This window comes from Parus major, chromosome 1A (assembly GCF_001522545.3).
Source record: "Parus major isolate Abel chromosome 1A, Parus_major1.1, whole genome shotgun sequence".
Taxonomy (NCBI): Eukaryota; Metazoa; Chordata; class Aves; order Passeriformes; family Paridae; genus Parus; species Parus major.
In genome coordinates, this window is record NC_031773.1 from 36,479,047 (window position 1) to 36,500,135 (window position 21,089).

Below are 21,089 nucleotides of genomic sequence, written 5' to 3' on the forward strand. Positions count from 1 at the left end.
CAGATGCTTTAACCTGTACTTACCTATTGGTGTGGAAAACAGTACTGAAGCTTAGTTGTTAAATATTATTTCCCCCAAGGTGGACTTCATAAAACCCACATTCACCATGAGGTACACAAGGGCCTTTCAAACAAAAACTGTAGCTAAGTGATTTCTAAGAGTAGTAGGTGCTTGTTTTTTTATCTTTTGCTTAGAATTAGAGAAAACAAGAAAAGGAATACTAGGCTTGTAGCTGCATTCTTATTTACAGAGTATAATTGTTTCCTCCACTATTTTTCATGATTTCTGCAAAGAATCTTGCATAGTCTTCTTTGCATCTTCAATAGACTGGAAGCACTTCTGTTATTTATCATTGTACAAATTCTAGGTTTATGGCATTCTGAAGTTGATGGCCCTGACCTGGTACTAGCTTTAAAGTCAACATATAATGAAGAATTATTTTGAAAGGGTAGCAGTAACACCAGCCTCACATCATTGTTTCCAAATCCTGTTGGTTATGTATTACAGATGACTCTCTCCTAGTAAGTTTGCTTAGTTATTACTTTCAGGGTTCCTGTGCTGGGAAAATGGGTTGCAAAAGAGACTGTGGGTATCATGACCTCATCATTCATATTCAAAAGAAGATCAGCAAGATTACTAAAATGCATTACTTTGTAAAATTATAACCCCGGGAAGTAATAAGGTTCAATTACATTTTTTTGGCCAAGTTTTTTTAAGAAAGTATCTGTCTCATGGCTGTATTTTATTCTTTGTCTTGATCATTGGGTAACAGTTCTCATGAGGATTTTCATCTTCTCAAACCTTGCAAGAGATAAATCCCTCTTTTCCTGTGGTCCACTTCAGTCTTTGCATATGTGCATTTTCTGAAGCATTAACCATTAACTGTTGTGCCTGAGAAATCAAAATTCCTTACACAGCCTCAGCACTTTATAATGCTGGAGAGCAAATACAGACTACACAAGAAGCTTTCTTCCCCTTGGCTCTGCAGAAGATCTGAAATATCACAGTGAACAAGAATATTCCAATCCTTGGAGCAAATTGATGGACCCTGTGGGCTGAGCTTGTCTAAAATGCAGAGCAGCTACCTCTGTGCATTCTTGCACAAAACCCATTACATCTATTGTTAATGGTGGCACCAAAAGGCAGAGGATGCTGAAATGTGTTTGCTGATTCTCTGTATTCTCTCTTCTAAACTCAGGAGATTACTAAAACAGGTCAAATTCACTCCTACAAATCACAAACAAGAATGGGATAGTTTGTAAGTCAATACAGAGAGTTGAATTTATCTATTTTGTCAGTGTTATCTTTGTAAATGAATGATAGAGGACAATACTGCAAGTATCACAGATTTATTCTGTAAAATAATTTTAATGCATGATTTAAGATCTTTTTTGTAAGCTTCTCATTTGCTCTCTTTTCAGTGTTTTTTTTTTTAAACTTTTGCCATCCTTGTTTTGAGAAGATAAAAGTCCAGAGGGCTCTTATTTTGTCTTGTGCTTTTATGTGTGGTGGTAATAGTACATACTGTTCAAGGAAGGTGTAGTTAATATTGTGTAGTATATTGAGGCAGAATAAGTCAAGTCATCTTAAGTTTTGTTTTGGAAAATATAACAAAAATCCCCATGGCTATAATGCTGGGTTACAGAGTCCCATAGGAGTTGAATGGTGTGATGTTTCCGCACAGGTTTTTTCCTCATGTCTGTTTAAAAGGGATTCCCCTGCTACAGGATCTCAAAGGAATTTACAGTTGTTCTTCTAGGTGTTTATGCTGCTCAACAATTTAGACTGTCCATCATGAGTCATTTTGGAGCCTGCTCTGCCTGCCTGACTTGTATTTCTATGTGCAAGGATTTGAGGTTGCCAGAAAGAATATTTCTCTGAGCAACAAGCAGAAATGATGAGTTAGACATGGACTTCACGGAGCTTTCAATGTTTTTAGAAAGGGAAGTGTTAACACTGAATAGATGACGTTAACACCACCACCAAGAAAGAAAAAAAAAAAAAAAAAAAAAAGAGCTCTGAAAGCTGTATTGACTAAATCTTCTAACAATGCTCGCGATTCTCCTAAATCCTGCTCTGTGTTTTTGTATGGATTTTTCATAGCACAGACAGACACTACCCACAGTGTGATTCAGAGTCTGTTTCTAGCCACGCTCTTGCGTGATTTTAGCTTGATTTCACGGGAGGAGCAGAGAATGAAACACCGTAGCTCATGGTTGTCAGCAGTGAAAAATAGCCAGGAATCAGACAAACAGCTTCATTGCTGAGATTATTTCCGGGATGAAAACTCGTCCAACAGCTGTTTGCTTTGGCCACTACTCAGTTCCCTTTTTTTCTTTTTTTTTAAAACCAGAAAAAAAAGAGGTTTGTTTTTTTTTTAAGATGTGGGCTGGTTATTTATGTAGTCAGGAAGAGGTCTCTGCTTCCAGTGTTGTGGTCTCTGAGCTGTTTTGACAGTTGGAGTACGGGGAGGTTTCCTCTCTTCTCTCTCTCCTTTTCTCCCATCCTTCATTCACGTAATGCACAGACCTGGAATGCTGTAGGAAGAAGAGAAAGCGAATTTATGAGTTCTTTAATCCCAGACAGGCAGCTCTGTGGCAGTTACCTTCAAGAAAAGTTCACGCCCCAAAGGAGCGTTTAGTCTTACAGAGCCACTGACTCACTGAGCAGTGTGTGTGAGTGGCTGCGAGGGAGAAGGGGAGACATGAAGGAAAAATTCTGCTGCCTTGTGAAACTCATAACATTATTGTTTTAAGACTTTTCGAAAAGATGACTGCTACTTTTGTTTAAAGCATTTGTTCTGAAATTGCTGAAGCTGGAGTCTACCAGACTGAGGTCAGGAGCATTTTCTTTGGCAGAAAGAAGATACTTTTATAGAAGCCATGCCTGTGCTTGGGGTTGCCTCCAAGCTGAGACAGCCAGCCGTAGGGTCAAAGCCTGTCCACACTGCCCTCCCGATACCCAACCTTGGCCCCGCCGGCTCACAGAAGTACTCACCAAAGTCCTTGGAGCTTACTGGGGCAGAGAGCTCGATGCTTTCTTGTCAGCTCACCTTAAAGTCAACCTGTGATTTTGGAGAGAGGAAAATGCTTCAAGGAAAAACCCAGGAGATCGAAGATAGCAAGGTTAGTTGGAAACTTTACCTGTGGAACTCAATTCTTAAAAAGATGTTGATTTGCTTTGAAAAAAAGTTTGATACAAACTTTCTGCATGCAGAACTTGGGGGCAAATGAGAAAATAGAGTTTTGCTGTCATCACTGAACTCCCATAGCAGCCTTGAAAATTTGTTTTGCTCAGTGCTGCTGTCTGAATAAATATTCTTTTTTTAAATGTTAGTGTTATTCACTTAACAGATGAATTTCGATAAGGATCAGTAGAATCATAAGGAGAGAAAAATCATTCTGGCACCCAGTAAACAGAATATTTTAAAAAAAAAATCTTGGCAGCTTTGTGTTATATTATGAAATTTAAAAAGAGATCTCACGCCCACACCTATTCCCACAGGGAGGCTCTTTTAAAATAAAAACATGCAATTGATTTTCTTTTCAATTTTCAAATGATCTGGCTATTCTTGCTGCAGAACCGCTCAACCAGAAAAACAGCTTCTCAGTGAAAAGTACTTGTGCTTTTTTCTTCTGTAAAATAGCTTCTTCCTAGCCTCTATCTAGCCCCAGTTCATTATGATTTGAAAATAAAAGGATTGTCTGAAGTAGGATGTCACAATATTTTTCAGACTGCTTAGGGATTTTTTCTTTTTGTAAGGGGATTATTTTTGGGTCCTAATTAACTTTTAACAAAACTTCTGCTTGATTTTCAGCTAGGCTTTCTGTTGTAGTTGTGAACATTTTTCATGCTTTGTACATGAGTATTGAGTCCCTTCTTGTCAGCAGCATATATTTCTGTAGATCTTTCAGTCACTAACGTTACAGCTGCATGTGTGGTTTGCACAGCTTCAGCAAGCTGTGAGGCTACTTCCTCTTGCTTTTCTAGTACTCTTGGTTTGTGGAACTGATTACCACCCTGGAATTAAACATATATTTTTAATTGTATCTTAGTTTGAGAACACTTAAATGTCATTAGAGTTGTTACAGTGGCAAGATACACATAATATATATACATGGTTTTTCTTTGTTCTTAACTACTGGGTTAACTCCGTTTTAGTGAAGAAAGTTGGTTTTTGTGGTTAAAGCATAGGGCTGGGATTCTGAACTTTGGTTTCCTTTTTAAACCTTGCCACATATTTACACATGAGATTTTGGTCATGCCACTTAACTTTTCCCTTGGAGTTTTCTGTGTCACATCTGCCTGTCTCCCAGAGAGGATGCATTAGTGGTGTCAGATATCCTATACTGTAAACTGTTCGTCTCCTGATTACCACAGGTGATGATCAGCCCATTTCTATAACATAAGTATGAAGATAATATGTTTGAAGATAATAATTTTTCAACACAATGCTATTCCTTCTTGTTTACCTATTTTTAGTAGAAAATATTCTTTCTTTGTTTTTAATGGTGTTCCTTAATGGATATTCTATGAAAAGTAAATTAGATTTGCAAATACTATTTTCCATTAAAAAACCAAAAGGTTACATTGGCGGCTGAGAAGTGTTTCTTGTTTACTTATAAAAGTGTGGAAAATGATATAAAGCAGCTTGCCTTCAAAATTTAAACCACTTGGGAGCTATTAGTAATTAGTGTGAGACCAACTGGAAGTCACAGCCTTCCAAGGGCATCTGGTCCTGAACTCTGCTGAACCTCTACTGAGTGAAGTAACAGCCTGGATGGACACAAACTGTGATACCAATTTGCCATTTCATTGGTTTCATCTCTGTCATCTCAGAGACTGTTTTTTTAAAAAACAAAAAGCAAACCAACTTCCCAAAAACAACCTACCAGCCATGACATCCTTCTCAATATATGTTCTCCATGGAGGCTTCTGAGCAGTTTTAAAAGATGAAAAGAGTAAGACCAGGCTGTGCACATGATGGTCTGAAATCTTCCCGCAGCCACCTGGATTTATAGAAGTGCTGAACATTCAAAAAGTTACTGATTTCTGAAGCCTTTCTGTATTACCCCTTTCTAAGTTCAACATTCCCAGTAAAGCTTAGTGGCAGCCCTTTACTTAATTTTCTTCCTGGCACATTTTTTGAAACACGCTCTTTTATTCACCATTTAAGCAAGTTTAATGAAATCTTTTTGCCAAAGGGGTTTGGACTGTAAGGTGGATGGGTATTTATGAAAATGACATTATTTTAATGTTTTTGTTACTAGAAAGCTTCAAAGGATCAGCCTAAAAGTATTAATGCTGATTTCTCCATCAGTGATGGAGATCCCTGCCACCTGGGTAGGCTCAGAAGTATGTGTAGGTTATTTAAACAGTAGTTCTAAGCACAGATCTGATGGAGATGTTAATGTCTCTTCAGGTTTGCTGAGCAGATACAAGTGCTGTACCAGTACAGGTTATGTCATCCCAAAGCTTGACCACTTGTGAGTGCTGATCCAAATAGATCTTTTTTTAGCAAACACACTAATCCCTGTGATATCTCTGTGTGACTGTTGTATGCAATGATGTACCTTGGGGCTGTGTAACTATAAAAATGGTCAGATAAAAGGTTTTTCAACCAAAATGTAGTGAATAACTAGCCTGAGTTTCCAACTCAGAGTAAAATCTGAAGAAAATATTTCTTCTATGCTTATGTTACATATATCATTGCATATAAGGCAGCACTGATTTTTGAGGGAAAAAATACAGATCTCTATCTGCAAAAGACAATGGAACATATGAATTCATCATCTAGTTAACTTTGGCTCTTGTCTGCTGAAAGCAGTGCCTTTTGCATTGCTTGCTTTGGTGTTTTACATTTGTTGCACTATGGGTCACAAGTTTTCTCATCCTGTCTGCAAGGCACTTAGATTGACATGTGTAGTCACTGTGACATATCCTGTTGCTATCTATTAAGTGCTAAGAATTCTAAAATAAATTTGGGTTATGCATGTCAATACAGTAGGTCATTGCCACCCAGCTGTTTCCTCTATGAACTTCACTCTCACCGAACCTGATTGTTTTTGTCATTTGTGTTGGCTTTCTCACAAGGCCAAGGCTGGTTGGGAATCCAGCAGCAAACATCAGTTCTCTTTTCCCTTGCTGTTTCTCTCATCTCCTGTGATTTTGTTGCACTTGCAGTCTTGGTTGTTTTCTTGTTTATGGATATTATGAAGTTTGAGGTTTAAAAAAGTGATATTGTCATACAAACTGTGGTAGAAAAAGTTTGAGGTGATTATGTTTACCTTTTTCCTTAATTGTATAGAACTTAGTTAAGCTTATGAAACCAAATAATAAGTTGCTAATGATTTAAATTATTCTGTGTATAGTTTATTCAAATGCACTTTTTGTTCAAGATTTTCATAATTTGTGCTTTGGTACCTAAGTCTCATACAACAGGTTCATCTGCTTTCTTGCTAAAACCCACTGATGTTTAGGCTGACTGCATGAACAGTTTATGATGTGAATAGTCTTGCAAAATATTTGAACACAAGTATTCAGAGCACATTCTTTTTCCCTGAGTATCATATAGGCAAAAGTTTATTCCTATATATGTACACAGGAACAGAATCCAGCTGCTGGATTCATGAGGTGAAATGCTGGCTGTCTTTGAAGCAGATGGAGTTTTGCTGTTCAGCTGGACAATAGAGTGTTTTTATACAAAACCATATATATTTTGTAGTATTTTTCTAACTGTGGGTATAGTATTGTTTGTATTTCTTTACCACCAATTTTATACTTCTTGCAAAATTAATCATCAGATCATGGTAAGTTGCTTTTTATACTGTTCTTGTTATAGAATGAGCCACTAAACAGTAACAAAGTGAAAAAAATCCATTGATATTGTAGGAAGGTAAATCAAACAATGACTTAAAACTATAAGAATGAAGAAAGAATTTATTTGCAAAACCAGCTTATTTGGTCACTAAATCATAACTCTGCACTATATTATTTTAAGGATGGGTGTTGAGAAGCTAGGGCCAGACTGTTTAGTTGTGCCTAGAAAGAGGACAAGGATCAAAGGGCACAAACTGAAGCACAGGAATTTCCATTGAATTTCAGGAAAAAATTTCTTTACTTTGAGGGTGACAGAGCACTGGAACAGGCTATGCAGGGAAGTAGTGGAGTCTTCTTCTCTGGAGACATTCAAAACTAGTCTAGATGCAATCCTGTGCAACCTGTTCTTGGTGAACCTGCTTTAGTAGGAGGGTTGGAGTATAGGCTCTCCCTTCAGCGAGTCTGTAATGTTGACCTGTAGCAAAATGCCAATGGCAGTAGTGTTTTACTCCAGGTCACCTGAAAGTGATTGATTTCATCTGCTCTCACACATTTGATGGTGTAATCACAAGTGTGTTGCCATGAACCTTCTCCAGCACAAAGCTGTGCAGCTGCTGGGAGTCAGCAACCCCTGCTAGGCACACTGGTCTTCTGGTCTGGCTTCCTGGGGCTGCTCCTTGAAGTGCTCTGCTTTATGTTCCCAAAGTTTTCCTCCCATCATTAGACTTCCTTCTTCCAAGAGCCCTGCACCATCATTTATGCGTCCAAAGTGAATTTTCTCTGAGATTAATCTGATATATTAATTGTAGGGTTTTGGTTGTATGACTTGGATGATAAGCCTTCTTCTTGGATTTTAGCCTTCTTTCCTGACTTAATTAATTCCTTTACTGTCATATTATCTTATTTCTTTGAGGTTTTTTTGTTTTCAGTTTCTCTTTGTTCATGCTATCTCTCTGCTGCTGTCTGCATTATCTGCTTCTTCCTTCCTGTTGGCAGACATCTTTACAGGCTACTGAATATGACATTTTTCTCTGTATCCCCTAATCAAGTCTTCCTGTCTTTCCTGCAGCATTTTTCATATCACTGTTCAGTATCAAAAAGTGCTAGTCAGCCTCCCCAGCTGATCCAGTACACATATATAAACCTAAAACTTTTCTTGATATCTCAGTTTTGTGGGAATGTGGTAAGTTCCTAGTAGTATGGAGATACTGGTATCCAGAGGATGAATGGGCAGTTGTTTGTGACCTCTCTTACAGGGGTCCAGCCCCACTAAGTTCATTAAATAATTTTTATACGGGAAGATCTTAGGGGAGCTCAGGAAATTGATCCTCTGCTGGGCCTCCTGGAAGAAATGACAAAGAATATCAGGTGTCCACCTAAGTAAAGTGAAGCAATTCACTTCTCTAGAGCACAGAAATCTGAACAATTAAGCTGGGGAAGCAATCCCCAGTAAATCAGCAGAACAGAGCAGAATAGATTGTGCTACTTGGGGAGCGTGTCCAACAGAGAATGGGGTCCAAAACACTTAGTTGTACCAAGTGAATGTTGTTAAAGTAATCTAAAATAAATGTCAGTGTCACAAAACTAAGCTAAATGCTTTGATCTGATTAGACAAAAACATGTGCTGTAGCTGTTTAAGTGACTCTTTAGGTCTATTTCATTTGGCATCGTACCATTGCATCTCAGTTTTACTCTAAGGGCTTCTAGTGTCATTCAGACAGCCCTTTTGCACTAGACAATTAAGATGCACATGGAAACCTCTAATTTTTCCCTCATCAGTTTTAAGCAGTTTGTCAGTGATGTGGTAAATCCTGCCCATCACAAGACACCAAACTTGGAGAACAGCTAGGCTCTTTTATACAGACAGACCTCAAGACAAATATTTTTGTTTTCCATACAGGGGTGGAGCTCCTGTTCACGTCAACAGGAGTGCTGTGCACATTGGAATACCAGATGTGTGCCATAAATGACTTCCATATCTCTGTCTTTCCTCAGCTAACCCTTTCACACCACTTACTTAGGTTTCATGTGACCCTTTCCCACCATCCCCCAAATCTCTCCAAAGCAAAGCATCTGTTGCAATCCCACATCTCTTTGACATTTCAGTTTCTTGGATACGGTTTTGTCTAGTCTCTGAGGCCCAAGCTCCACTGAGTTTCTTGATACACTGATTCTAGGGAACATAAATAAATGAGTCTCTTTCCCCTTTTGTCATACCCTTCCTTTTCTCAGCACTAGTCCCCTGGAGGTATCTGCCTTGTGGGTTGGCAAGAAATGAGGCTGCTCATTGTGCCGAGTGTTTCATTTACAGCACTACAGCAAAGGCAACGGAAAGGGCAGCAGAAGCAGCCAGAAACTGCCTATCTTCTCCCCATAGTGACCGCTAGTGATGGGAAGCCAGCAGTGTTTCAAAAGCAATGAGCTAGCTGCCAGAAATTTCAGTCAGCACTGTGGACACCTGGGACTATGTGTGTTTAAAATTCACACAGCCCCAGTGAAGCCAGGACAGTTGGCAGGAGCTCAGATTGTCAGCAATTTCAGCTTCTTGTCTAGTGCTCTGAATTATTTCTTTATCAAACAGATAACAGTGTCTTTAATGTGTTTTATGTATCCAGTACCATCTGTCTACGCTATATTATAACTTATTTAAGAGCTTCGTTCTGTATGAGCTTGGACTAAATTTCACTGTTACATGTCTAATCATCTGTATCAAACACATTTTCAGAGTTGAGATAAATGTAAAGTAAGACAATATAAACTCTTAAATCTTTTGTATTTGTGAACAAATTGTTGGAATGTAGGTTGAATGATGTTTCTCGTCTATAATTTGAAGTTGGGATCATGGATAGGATGGTATTCACCAACCTGAGGTCAAGGCCTCTGTCCAAATTTCTACTGCTTTTATGTTATTTCCCTTACAAAATAAGAACATAGAACTCAACTTATTCCATATTACTTGGTGCGTTGTGAGCTGATATTACACATAATCAGAAGACAATCACATTTAATCTTTTGTGTTGCATTTGTGCCTGGGGAAGCTGCTTGGGGACTTCCTGACCAAACAACTATTAAATTAAAAATCCTTTACTCAAGAATGGGACTTTGTCTGCAGGAAAATGCACTGTGAATACAGTAGAATTGAAGCAATCCAGCAACATTTGCTTGGTGCAACACCCTTGCAGCCCCCTGGGATAATTTGTTCTTCATAACCACAAGTGGAGATAAGTGGTCTCCAACTTCAGATAAAAATAATGGGCTTATATTATACCCCAGGAGGTTTTAGTTAGGCTTTATTAAAACTTCCCAGCAGTAACAGTAGTTAAAATTTGCTTCTGGAAAATAATAGTATCTCCATCACTGGAAAACTCAATGTGTATGCTCGCCAGTCAATAGTATCATTAGCAGTGATCCTCTATTGTGCAATGGAATGGGTGACAACCTTGATGGTCTTCTCATTCTCTTTTGTCATTCCTTGGTTCAGCTGACTTCAGGTGCATGGAAATGAAACCATGCTTCCCTGGCAGCCTGAGCTGACAGCACAGAGGCCCACAGTGATACACATCCATAAGGACTCTCTTTTGATACAGATTTACTTCCTTAGAAAAAGTGTCATTGTGCAGTATGGGTGTTTCCAGAGGCATTGCACTGAAATATTGCAGTTCCTGGTAAGTCCCAAAAGCACTGAGAGCTAGTGGCTTGTTTGGAAACACTCATTTCCCTGGCATATCAGTATTGGAGTGTCCTCATGCCTCAAGAGCCTGGGAGACATTGGAGTGACTCTTGGGGACTTGGTTCTTTACTCTATTGCAAGGAATATAGAGACCCTATGAACTTAAAAATGCTTAGTTTAAAATCCCTTCAGGAGCACTGTAGTGAATATTTCTTCTAGCTCCATTCTAGGGGTTCCTGGAAGACAAGAGCATCCCAAAGTACCCATCAGAGTGAGGGGTGCCACTAAGATTAGGGAGCTTAGTTGCACTGAAAAACATGTCTTCTCAAATGAAAATAATATTCTTTCTGTGGAATTTTCTGTTTATTTCAACCATACCTTGATCCTAGAAACTTTTACTAGATTGGTGTCCTACCATGGCAGGTAGTGTGTATGTATGCAAAAGTCATTCCAGCCCTGTAGAACACACCGCTGTATTACATGGATTGTGGGAGAAAGGGAAAAACATAATCCCTATAGTGCAGAGGGAAGAGAGAGATTAAAGGGAAAATGGATGATTTTCCCACACTCAGGCTGGGCCTTTGTGGCAGGAGTAGGAATTTCAAGTCATATATATCTCAAGTCCCAATCTCCACATCATAACCACAAGCCTATCCTTTGTCTTTTCTAAAGGATCAGTTAAGAATGAAACATCCAAATAATAAGTTATTTTTCCTGTTTGCCTCATAAGGACAGCTTTGGCTTTGTCATCATTTTAATGTCAATAGCTAGCATAAATGTGGGGCCAGCTCTTAGCTGGAGGTGGAATTTTACTCCAGAAGATATATTCTCTTGATTTTGATATATCCAACCAGCACAGACTAGCACGGTTTATTAAAGATACACAATATTTTGTGCCCTTTTTGAAGCAGTATAACACTCATCAATGGTCCTGCATATAATGTTGTTGATAGGCTGTTGACTTGTTAAATAAGATGTGGAAAATCTAAGTAATTGTGAAGCAGGCCTGTTTTGAAGAAAAATGGCTTTTTTGAGTCCTAATTTCTGCCTTTGAGTACACTGCCTAGTTTGTTTGTAGCAGAAACTTGTATTTAGTAAATACAAATGGCATGAATTACAAATGACATCTGCTAATCTTTTTGGCTAAGAGTTCATTCTGGTCTAGGTCCACTGTCCCTTTTTTTCTAGTATACTGAACTATTTTTTGAGCCACACAGTTTTTCTTGCACTTACAAACAGGGCACGCAAAGAGTGGTTCATTTAAATCAGCTCTGTGTTTCACTCTGACCTGATTCACAGGATGTGGTCTTGGAGGAAGCCCATGCCTTAACAATAGCCTTTTGACAAGTGAGGGTGTTTGGGGATTAAGCTGGAAGAGGAGGAAGCATATATCTATTTTCAAACCTCGTAGTGGACTATTTTGTACGAATCTTCACTTGCCCATGATGTTTTAAAGGTCACAAACCTTCCTTTTTGTTTTTACTGGCAAGAGGATGTTGGCTGAAAGCGTAACTTCAAAATTCAGAAAAGGAATGCAGAGTGTTTTGTCTGGTAAATGTGAAGGGATCATTCCCTCACATAAGATGTGCAGATTTCTGATGGCTCTTGTGTATGTTCTGTGTAAGCCAAGATGAGAGAACTTTGAAAATAAGCAAATCAAAGGGAAGCATAATTTTGAAGTGGTTAGAGCTGGATCATAATATTTCTGGATATATAAACTGAGAAGGTGCCAGCCACTAAATGTACTAACTCTGCATAAAACATGAGAGAATTTTACCAAGTATAATATTAGCATTGTCCTAACCTACTTTCAGCATGACATTTGGTCTGACTTATCCTTTTAGTTATATTTATTCCTTGTAAACTCTCCTTTACTGCTCTGTCCTTCTGATCTTAATTCAGCAGAAAGCATTTCATCCTTCAATATATATCTCAGCAGCTGATCAAAATATTTTGTTCAGGTGAAACTCTCCAATTGCAGCAAATTTGAAAACAAATTGGAACAAAAATAGTTGTTGAGCTCTCTCTTGCGTTTTTCATTTCAAATTATCTCTCTATGACAGTTTTAACACCTGGCTGTCTATTTTGTTGATGTTGTGTTAAGCTCCAAAAGATTTGGCAGTGAAAACTTCCTGTTGTGCATCAGTATTTGAATTACAGGGCATGAGTAAAACCATCACAGCTTAATAGTGAGAATGGTCATGCACAGAAAGATGACTTCCTAGCAAGTGTTGTAAAATATTTGACCACTTTCATTAATCAGGAAAGGCTGCATGGCTCATACGTGATTTAGGGGTGAGTAAGACATAAGTCAGGGTGCAGGATTTTTACTCACCGCAACAACAATGAGATTTCCTGGCAACACATCTATGCAGTAAACAAGTTGGTTTCTTTTTTTTGGGGGGAGTATTTTTGTTTTGGTTTGGTTTTTGTTTTTCAGGCTCTTTTTTTGTAAGCTGTCTCTGTAGTGGAAATAAATAGGCATTAAATAAGAATGTGAAATAACAAATAAAAGTTCAAAAGGAGTTTAGAAATTTCCTCAGCTGAGCAGTCTGCCTGCTTTCGTCATTGCTGGCCAGCTCACCAGCCATAGTGCTGGAAGGAAGAGCTGAAGGAATCTGTTTCTCATGAAGGAGCAGTACAAATCTGAAAGCTTGAGAGCTGCAGGTTCAGATTTTCTTTTGAAATGCTTCTGAGAGGGAGTAAGGCTGAGCAACTCACATGGGAATTCAAAAATCTAGTTTCATTTCTGGTTACTATTAAGTACCTCCTTGAAATCAGCTCATATGTGAAATGGTAATAATGTATAGATTTTTTAGTGAAGTTGTTTCTTGGCTAACTATTAATTGATAATTATTTTTTTTTAAATACTGAAGAAATAATCTAATTAGCTACTTTTTAAAGTGTTATTGATCTTACTTTTAATTATCATAGAAAAATGTGGGTTTTTTTTTTATCCTAATCTGTTACTGATGTTCTCAGCTTCCCATCAGGCTAATAATGCATCCATTCTTTTTCCTGCTTCCAATAAGAAGAGGCAAGTAGAAGGCATTTTATATACAACATGCATTTTTTTCATTTATAACCTTGTGATCCTGACAAAAGTAAGGAGAGAATATTAACATCTTTGCTGCTTCCTTCACCTTGTTGCAGCATCACTCAGAAGACTGGTATGGCTCTGTAGTATTAGCTGAAACCTAACAGATAAGTTGCTCCACAGAGAAACTGTTGTAATGATTGGCAGTCAAATACTCTGTTCATAGGTGATGCTATCTCCAGATGTGTCTAGGGGGGTTTAACACGGTCTAATTTGCAGAACTTTCACATCCAGACTTCTCTTATGCAAGAATAAGTTTTCTCCAGCTGGGTGTTGGGAATGGGTTGGTGTTTGTGTTACTGATGAATGAGAGCAAAGCAACTCTCCCCATCTGTGACAGCTATGTCAGTCACAGCCTTAAAGAGTTTTGGTTTATAAGATAAGCTATTAGCACAAGGGAGTGGGGAATAAAAGAAAAAATGTGTGGAAATGAAAACAAGGCTTTTTCCCAGGGCCCCACCAAGTCACTGCAAGATTTTTTCTGAGTTATTCAGCTTTATTTGTGGACATGATAAAGAGATGTAGAGTACTTAAGGGAGCTGATTAAGAAAAGTTTCAGAAAAGGGAGCACGCAAATCTCAGCATACTGAGTACCACTGTGTGGAACTAAATAGTGTAATTCAAAAAATTATTTACAGGTGATTTGTCAAAAGAAAAATATTATACAGGAGATTCAGATCAGCAACATAGATACTGGATAACTCAGACCTACTAAAAGCAAGGGAAATAGGGACATATTTGCATCTGTGAAAAATATTATCCCTTTTTTCCTGGACAATTAATAATCTATTTTAGCAAAGTTGCAAGATTTCATTTTGAAATACTTATATAAATGAAAGACAGAGTGATAGTAGTTACATTTCAGTCTAGGGGACTTTACTTCCCATTAAAATTTTTATTTTGTATGACAATAAACTCAGCATTTTCAAAAATAATTTTCACTCAGAGATATATATTTGTCTTTAAAGGTCTCAGTCAGCAGCAAGGTCTCAGTCAGCAGCCTTTGCACGGAGCAACACAAGATTCACACCATTTCAATATAAATGAGTTATTTTGTCCTAATTAATTAGAGAAAAATATTACATATCTTCATATCCAAGTTCTGGTCTTTTGGAAGGCGTAAGTGAATACCCAGAGATGGGTATTTGTGCTCATATACAGATACCTGTTCACATTTATCTATGTATTTACCAAAGTTTAAAGTGTAGTTATTTTTTTTTCTTTAACTAATGTGGAAGGTGTTTTTTGCACATATATCTACAAATACATCACACATCATATATGTGGTTTTTTTGGTAAAGGATAGAATTTTGAAAGAAAGGATAGAATTACTACTTATAGTAACTTGCAAAAAAGTGAGATGTAGAACATACCTTTTAACTTGTGGTTAATTGTAGCATTAACTGATATGTTCAATATTGCAACAGGCAAACCCAGAAGAAGCACTGACTCCCTGTGCATCCTAGATTATGTGTTTCTGTCAATGCACCCACAGCACTCAGCAGCAGCTCAGCAGCCCACATTCCCACGGGCAGGCCAGGATCTGGCAGGTGGTGCTCTACTCCGTCCCTCACCCTCCACTGTTCCTCTCTCAGGTTGCATTACCCCTCCAGTTCCTCTGGGGTGTCTGCAATGCTGAGGAGACTGATGGAGTCTCTAAATAATTTTTTAACTTATTTAAAATCAGTTTTCAAACAGACTAGATTCTCTTAGCTTATATTTGTATGCTTCAGTAGCTCTCTCCTTTCACCATCTCTTTGATGTCTTCTAGGAAGATGTCCATTGTTCGCTCCATAACTTTAAATACTTCATTCTAGACACATGTCAAAATAATCCTTCTGAAATTAGAACTTGCTGTGTTCTTTAAATCAGTGGGAGTTTTTCTGTTTGCTCACTGGATTAAGAACATCTTCCTATTTCATTGTGGTTAGACAATTTACAACCTCTTACATTTTCACAAGGTATGATTTTCAAGCCATGCTTTTGTGTCTTGTTTTTTGGGAAGGTTGGGTTATGTTTGTATCCTGTGATATTTTATGTCAGCTGACTGGTATTTTCTGATAATCATTTAATCTGAGATTTTTATTGAGGGAAATTATGCACTTAAAAAGGAGGAAAAAACAAAAAAAAAACCTTCTACTTCTTTGTGCACTGAAAACATTCAGAATTAATTGTATTATGAAAGCCGGGCTTGTTACAGAAAAAAATAAGACTCTGTCCATTTACTATTTTTTTTTAAAATTCTATCTGTTTAGATGACCTATGGAATTTGGTTAATTAAAAATTGCTAAATATTTAGGTTATTCTTGCTGCTGAGGTATTTGGACATTTAGATTTTTCTTACAAGTGATACCCTGTTGTGTTTTTGAACAAATATTTAAGAACTATGATAGGCATGTCACTGCCTTTAATTTCCTTGTATGGTACAGTATGCAATTCATGTCCATTTTATGCACTGTATAGCCAAACTGGAGTATGCACAAACAGTATAAGGAAAGAGTAATCAATCTGACTGCGTGAAAACTCTGAGGAAATACTGATAAGTAAAACAGCTCATAAATTCTGCAGAGAGAATTGTTCACATTCATGGCTCTAAAGATTAAAATTGAGGCTCCTCCTGCCCCACCCATAAATGACTTTTGGCAGTAGAAATGTGGTCAGTAAAAATCCACTCACAATCTTTACTGCCAATCCATGCCAGCTTTCTGTCTTATTCTATGTACCAAAAGAATCCAATCTATATAGGACCATTGCCTAAATTAATGTATTTCTAAAAGGAAATTTTCTTCCTGAGTTCAGTAATATTAGGTCCTGATAGCTGAATGTTGCTGTTAAGTCAGGACTAAGTGTGTGTGATTAATGGTCAGTATGAATAGAATATGTAGAGCACAAGTGAGAGGTTCTTTAGGACTGCTTTTTCCTGACTGCAAATAGCTTGGGACCAATAGAAAATATTAGGAAAGTTCAAGAAAGTCCTAGCTCTTTTTTACTGCATTGTAGATGAGTGAAGTTCAGAGTCAACAAAAAGTGGGGACCACAGAACAAAAATTGTTGAAGAAACTTTGTTCATTATGTCTTCTAATTTTTGTATTTATTGAGAATTGGAACCCTATTAACTATATTTGTCAGTTTAAGAATGGATGGTGGTCCTGCTGAAAACAGAACTCTACAACTACTTGAAAGGAGGCAGTAGCCATGTGGGAGTCAGCATCTTCTCCCAGGCAACCAGCAACTGGACAAAAAGACAGCCTCAAGCTGCACCAGGGGAAGTTCGGAATAGCCATCAGGAAGTATTTCTTCCCTGGAAGGAAGGTTAAACAGTGTAGATGGTGGATTTACCGTCTCTGGAAGTGTTCGAAAAACAACTCGGCATGGCACTTAATGCTGTGATTCAGTTGATATGGTGGTGTTTGGTCAAAGGTTGGACTCAATGATCATGGAGGGCTTTTCCAACCTTAATGATCCTATGATTCTATGAGGCTCCAGTAAGAGTGGAATTCATATTACCTCATTAAAGCCTGTTAAAAGGTTGATGTCTAGTCTGAGCTCCTACTCTATCCAGATGGCAGAGATAAATACTCCTTGAGGGCAATTCCTTCATTTTTTCTGTGTTGTTTATGTAAATGTAGAATGACTCACCCTCTGGCAGCATGTGCATCTATTGCTTAATTAAGGGGAGGCAAACCATCTAATTTAAGTTAAACACTTAATTTTCAGTGTCTGAAATTATCTGACGTGAATCTTACCTGTAGTACAGAACTTCTGTTTGTGAAGTTCTTTTCAGGACTTATTGCCAATGTTATCATTATCACAACAGATTGTACAATAGCGTTTCAAAGTACATTATTTAAATCTTTTGAGGCTACTTTGCAAACTAGTCGATACATATTCCCCATGAGGGTGATGGATCTGGGCATGCTTTCATCAGAGAGACATCCTCTTTTTGATTCTTAAAATACATTAGGGATATGAAGATATGGAAAGTCCTTGAGAAGTGGTGAAGTAATAGGCAATCAAAATAGTATAATGAACCATTGTGGGTTCATGGGAGATGGAGACATATCTGTGAGGAAGAAAGGCTTCATTTGGACATATTCTCACAGCTTTCTGCTTAATGCTGCAGAGATTGTAGAGATAATGAAATGGTTCATTACCCAGAAATACTGCAGTGAATTAGTTTACTGAATGTATGGCAACATAACTGTGTATATAAGTGCATGGGTCTTACGTGTGCACACACAAGGAGAAATATTTAATGAGTTGGTGGGCAGTCAGCTTGCACATGTGGATGTACACATGGGTGTATTTGCAGCAATGTCTAAAGTTCTTCACTATCTCTGCAGAATCTCATACAGATGTACACAGCACTTGCATTCATTCATCTGCCAGCATTAGACTCCCTCCTTCTTCACTTGCTGTCACAGTCTTTCTGAAGAAAAGGATGGCATTAATCTAGAAGCTACTCAAAGAGACAGAATCTCAAGACAAGTAATTCAGCCAGTATGAAAAGGGGATGTTCATGAATGTATTCTCAGCCTTGCAGAGTAATGCATATATCATTTTAGGAAAGTTTTTCTTGAGGATTACCACCTCCCTCATGTGAATTATTTTTCTTCTTGTTAGCAACTGAATGACATTGCTGTAACTGCTACAGCCATTGCTTATGGGAAAGGATATCATTAAGGAATTGTGGTTTCTGCTTTAACAACTTGAAATAAGCAGGAAGGCTTATAGCAAGTGACAGGGCTACATGCAGGCTTAATCAAGTTGGATGTGTGCTCTGCAAAGGGTGCTGCTTGAGGGCTGTAGTCACTGTAATGTCTCTGGTAAATCCCTCATGAGCTGTAAGCTTCTTTGCTTCGCAAACTGTCATGAAGCAGAAATGTTTGGAAAGCATTGGAACTGTCACCTGTCTAACCAGTTTGCTTATTTTCATTTTGGACATTATGCCTGCTGTCTTCCCTAGAGGGAATATGCAGATTGGTCTGAGTGTGCCCCGCAGGTGTGTGATGTTCCTGACAACTGGGTTGCTGCCATTTGCATTTCAAACCAGGCAGTCCCAAGAACACAGATGAAGAACCTTATACCAGTGGAAGAAAGAGAGGGCATCGTCAAATTACAATGATATCTTGCAGAATAGACATCAAAAGGTAGCTAAATGACTGCCATTTCAATAAGACAAACATTTTTATGTGTATGGGACATTTTTATATGTACACCTTTTATTAAAGGTGCATGGGAGAAGGTTATATTAAAGGGGTGACTGGCTTTTGCATCTGAGGGTTTAAGGTCATTACAAAGCAAAGAAACTAATTTCCTTTCAAAATTTTTAAGTTAAGGACAACCTAATATTTGAGACTATGAAGTTCACTAGATACATCTAAAAATCCTTCCTCTCCATCTCAAACACTGCTGATCACGCTAAAGAAAGTGACTAATACTGTGTTAAGTTTCTCATGTCTCTTCCATTATGTTAGCAGTGAAAATAAAGCAGATTAACTCAGAGAAAAGTAAATCATCAAGTCGTTAATATTTTCATGTTCTTTGGAATCAGTTTTAAACAACAAACTTATTTTACATTGTAGCAGGCTGAACTTAGTCCTTTTTACAATTTCTCCGAAAATTTTTGGTTACTTATAGGAAACTGGTGATGTTTTTCACTTTTTTTTTTTTTCACTGTGGCAGCGGTGCTACAGCTATTGTACAGCACAGCTTATTCTTAAAGGACTACACTGCTTAGTCTTAAAGGGCTCCAGTTCTTGCCTTGTGTTCTTGTGTATTGTACCTGCTTCCAGGGTATTTCTTAATAGCTCTTCCAAGCTATCTTTTTAAGGCTGAGAAAGCTTTATATTTTATCTTCAAGATAATAAATTTGACAATGTATCGGAAAAAAATACAGCATACTGTAGATAAAAGTTCAATTAAAAAAACCCACTCCTTTCATCTTCTACCATTTTGTTACTTAAAAACTATTGAATCTAAGCATTTAAATGACAGGATCAGTGATACTAGATGCTATCCAAGTGGAATAGTGATCTAAATTCCATTTACATCGCTTGTGATGTAAAAAGTGTCTCAAATAAGTGAGGAGAAAAGGAAGCAACCCACAGATACATAAAATTTTCTATCTGTGTTTATGTTAGAACATAAATGTTTAAATGCTGAACTTCTTTTGGCCCTGCTGTAGTATGCTAACTTATTTCTTGTCAAATACCTCAGCAGAAATCACTCTTTGGAAGGGGCAGTTAAGAGTCTTAGAGACTTTCAGTGCCCTGGGGATGGGGCGAAAACAGTGTGTATATTTGGGTGAGGACTGGATGAGTGAGGAGCAAGGCTCTGCTATTGCTCTGAAGACAGTGGAGCAGTGTTAGCAGTTGGATAGATATGTAAGGGCTGTGTCTGTTTGAAAGACCCTGAAGTTAAAGACTAGAAAATTGAACTCAACTCAAGTGAGTCAAAGGAAGGATGTTCAGAGAAATGAACAAAAAGATCTTCACAGCTGTCTCTTCTGTTTGGCATGTCCTAATTGCTATGATTGTTTTTTATGCAGTGCTTTGATGATTAGGGGAATCTTTTCTAAACAAAGTACACATTGAGGCTGATACTGCAAAGTTATCTGAAACTGTTTGTATGAAAATGGCTGCAACACAAATGCCACAGTCACTGCATTCACTGGCTTATTTAGGCAGCCTTTACTTTGTCATTGAAAGAGAGCTTTTATTGCCTAACTCCACAGGAGGGTAGAAGCAAAGAGAGCAGAAAACTAATATAGATTCTTCTCTCTTCTTTGTCCTGTGTCTGAATGTCACTGTGCTTACAACTAGCGTGTTCTTCCCAAATATTTTGCTTGCAAGGCTCAAACTAATAAAAGGGATTTTAAGGAAGGGTGAGCAGGGAGGGAGATGGGGACTCTGAGGAGACAGGATAGGATTACCAGCTACAGAGAATAGCGTTGTGTATCTCAGCGTTCAACACAAAAGGCTGACTCACAGTTTCTGCCATGACAGGGTCCATAGACACAATCCAGCAAGTTTTCTATGTGCACTGACACCATGTACATTTAGGTTCCCTCACTTTCTACATTACTATTTAGAGACTTTATGACCTTAATCCTGGAAAACGCAGGACATTTGAAATATAGATATTTGAAAAGGAAGTTTCAACTTGACTTTTATCTGATTTTTTACAAGAACTGAAATTCAACAAAGGCAATTGCAGGGTCCTGCACCTAGGGAACAATAACCCCAGGGATCAGCACAGATTGAGGGCTGACCTGCTGGAAAGCAGCTCTGCAGAGAAGGACCTGAGGGTCTGGGTGCACAACAAGCTCTCCGTGAGCCAGCAGTGCCCTTGTGGACAAGAAGGCCAATGGTATCCTGGAGTGCATTAGGAAGTGTATTGCCACCAGGGGAAGGGATGTGATCCTGCTCTTCTACTCAGTCCTAGTCAGGCCACATCTGAAGTGCTGTGCCCAGTTCTGGGCTCCTCAGGACAGGAGACACG

General features: G+C 38.2%; 1 protein-coding gene across 7 annotated transcripts in view; it reads left to right on the forward strand.

Annotated features, from left to right (window-relative positions):
• The window catches only part of NAV3 (neuron navigator 3), a 506,339-nt gene that overhangs the window by 254,868 nt on the left and 230,382 nt on the right, over window positions 1-21,089 (forward strand). For 4 of the 7 annotated variants that reach the window (XM_015628495.3, XM_015628497.3, XM_015628496.3 and 1 more), the window contains exon 1: window positions 2,035-3,125. The exons of 1 other annotated variant lie outside the window; for it this stretch is intronic. In XM_015628495.3, the coding sequence (XP_015483981.1) occupies window positions 2,883-3,125 (243 nt within the window). In that variant the 5' untranslated portion in view covers window positions 2,035-2,882. Of the gene's footprint in view, window positions 1-2,034; window positions 3,126-21,089 lie in introns of those variants that run through there. 2 more of the 7 variants (XM_015628502.3, XM_015628503.3) reach the window with 1 other exon arrangement.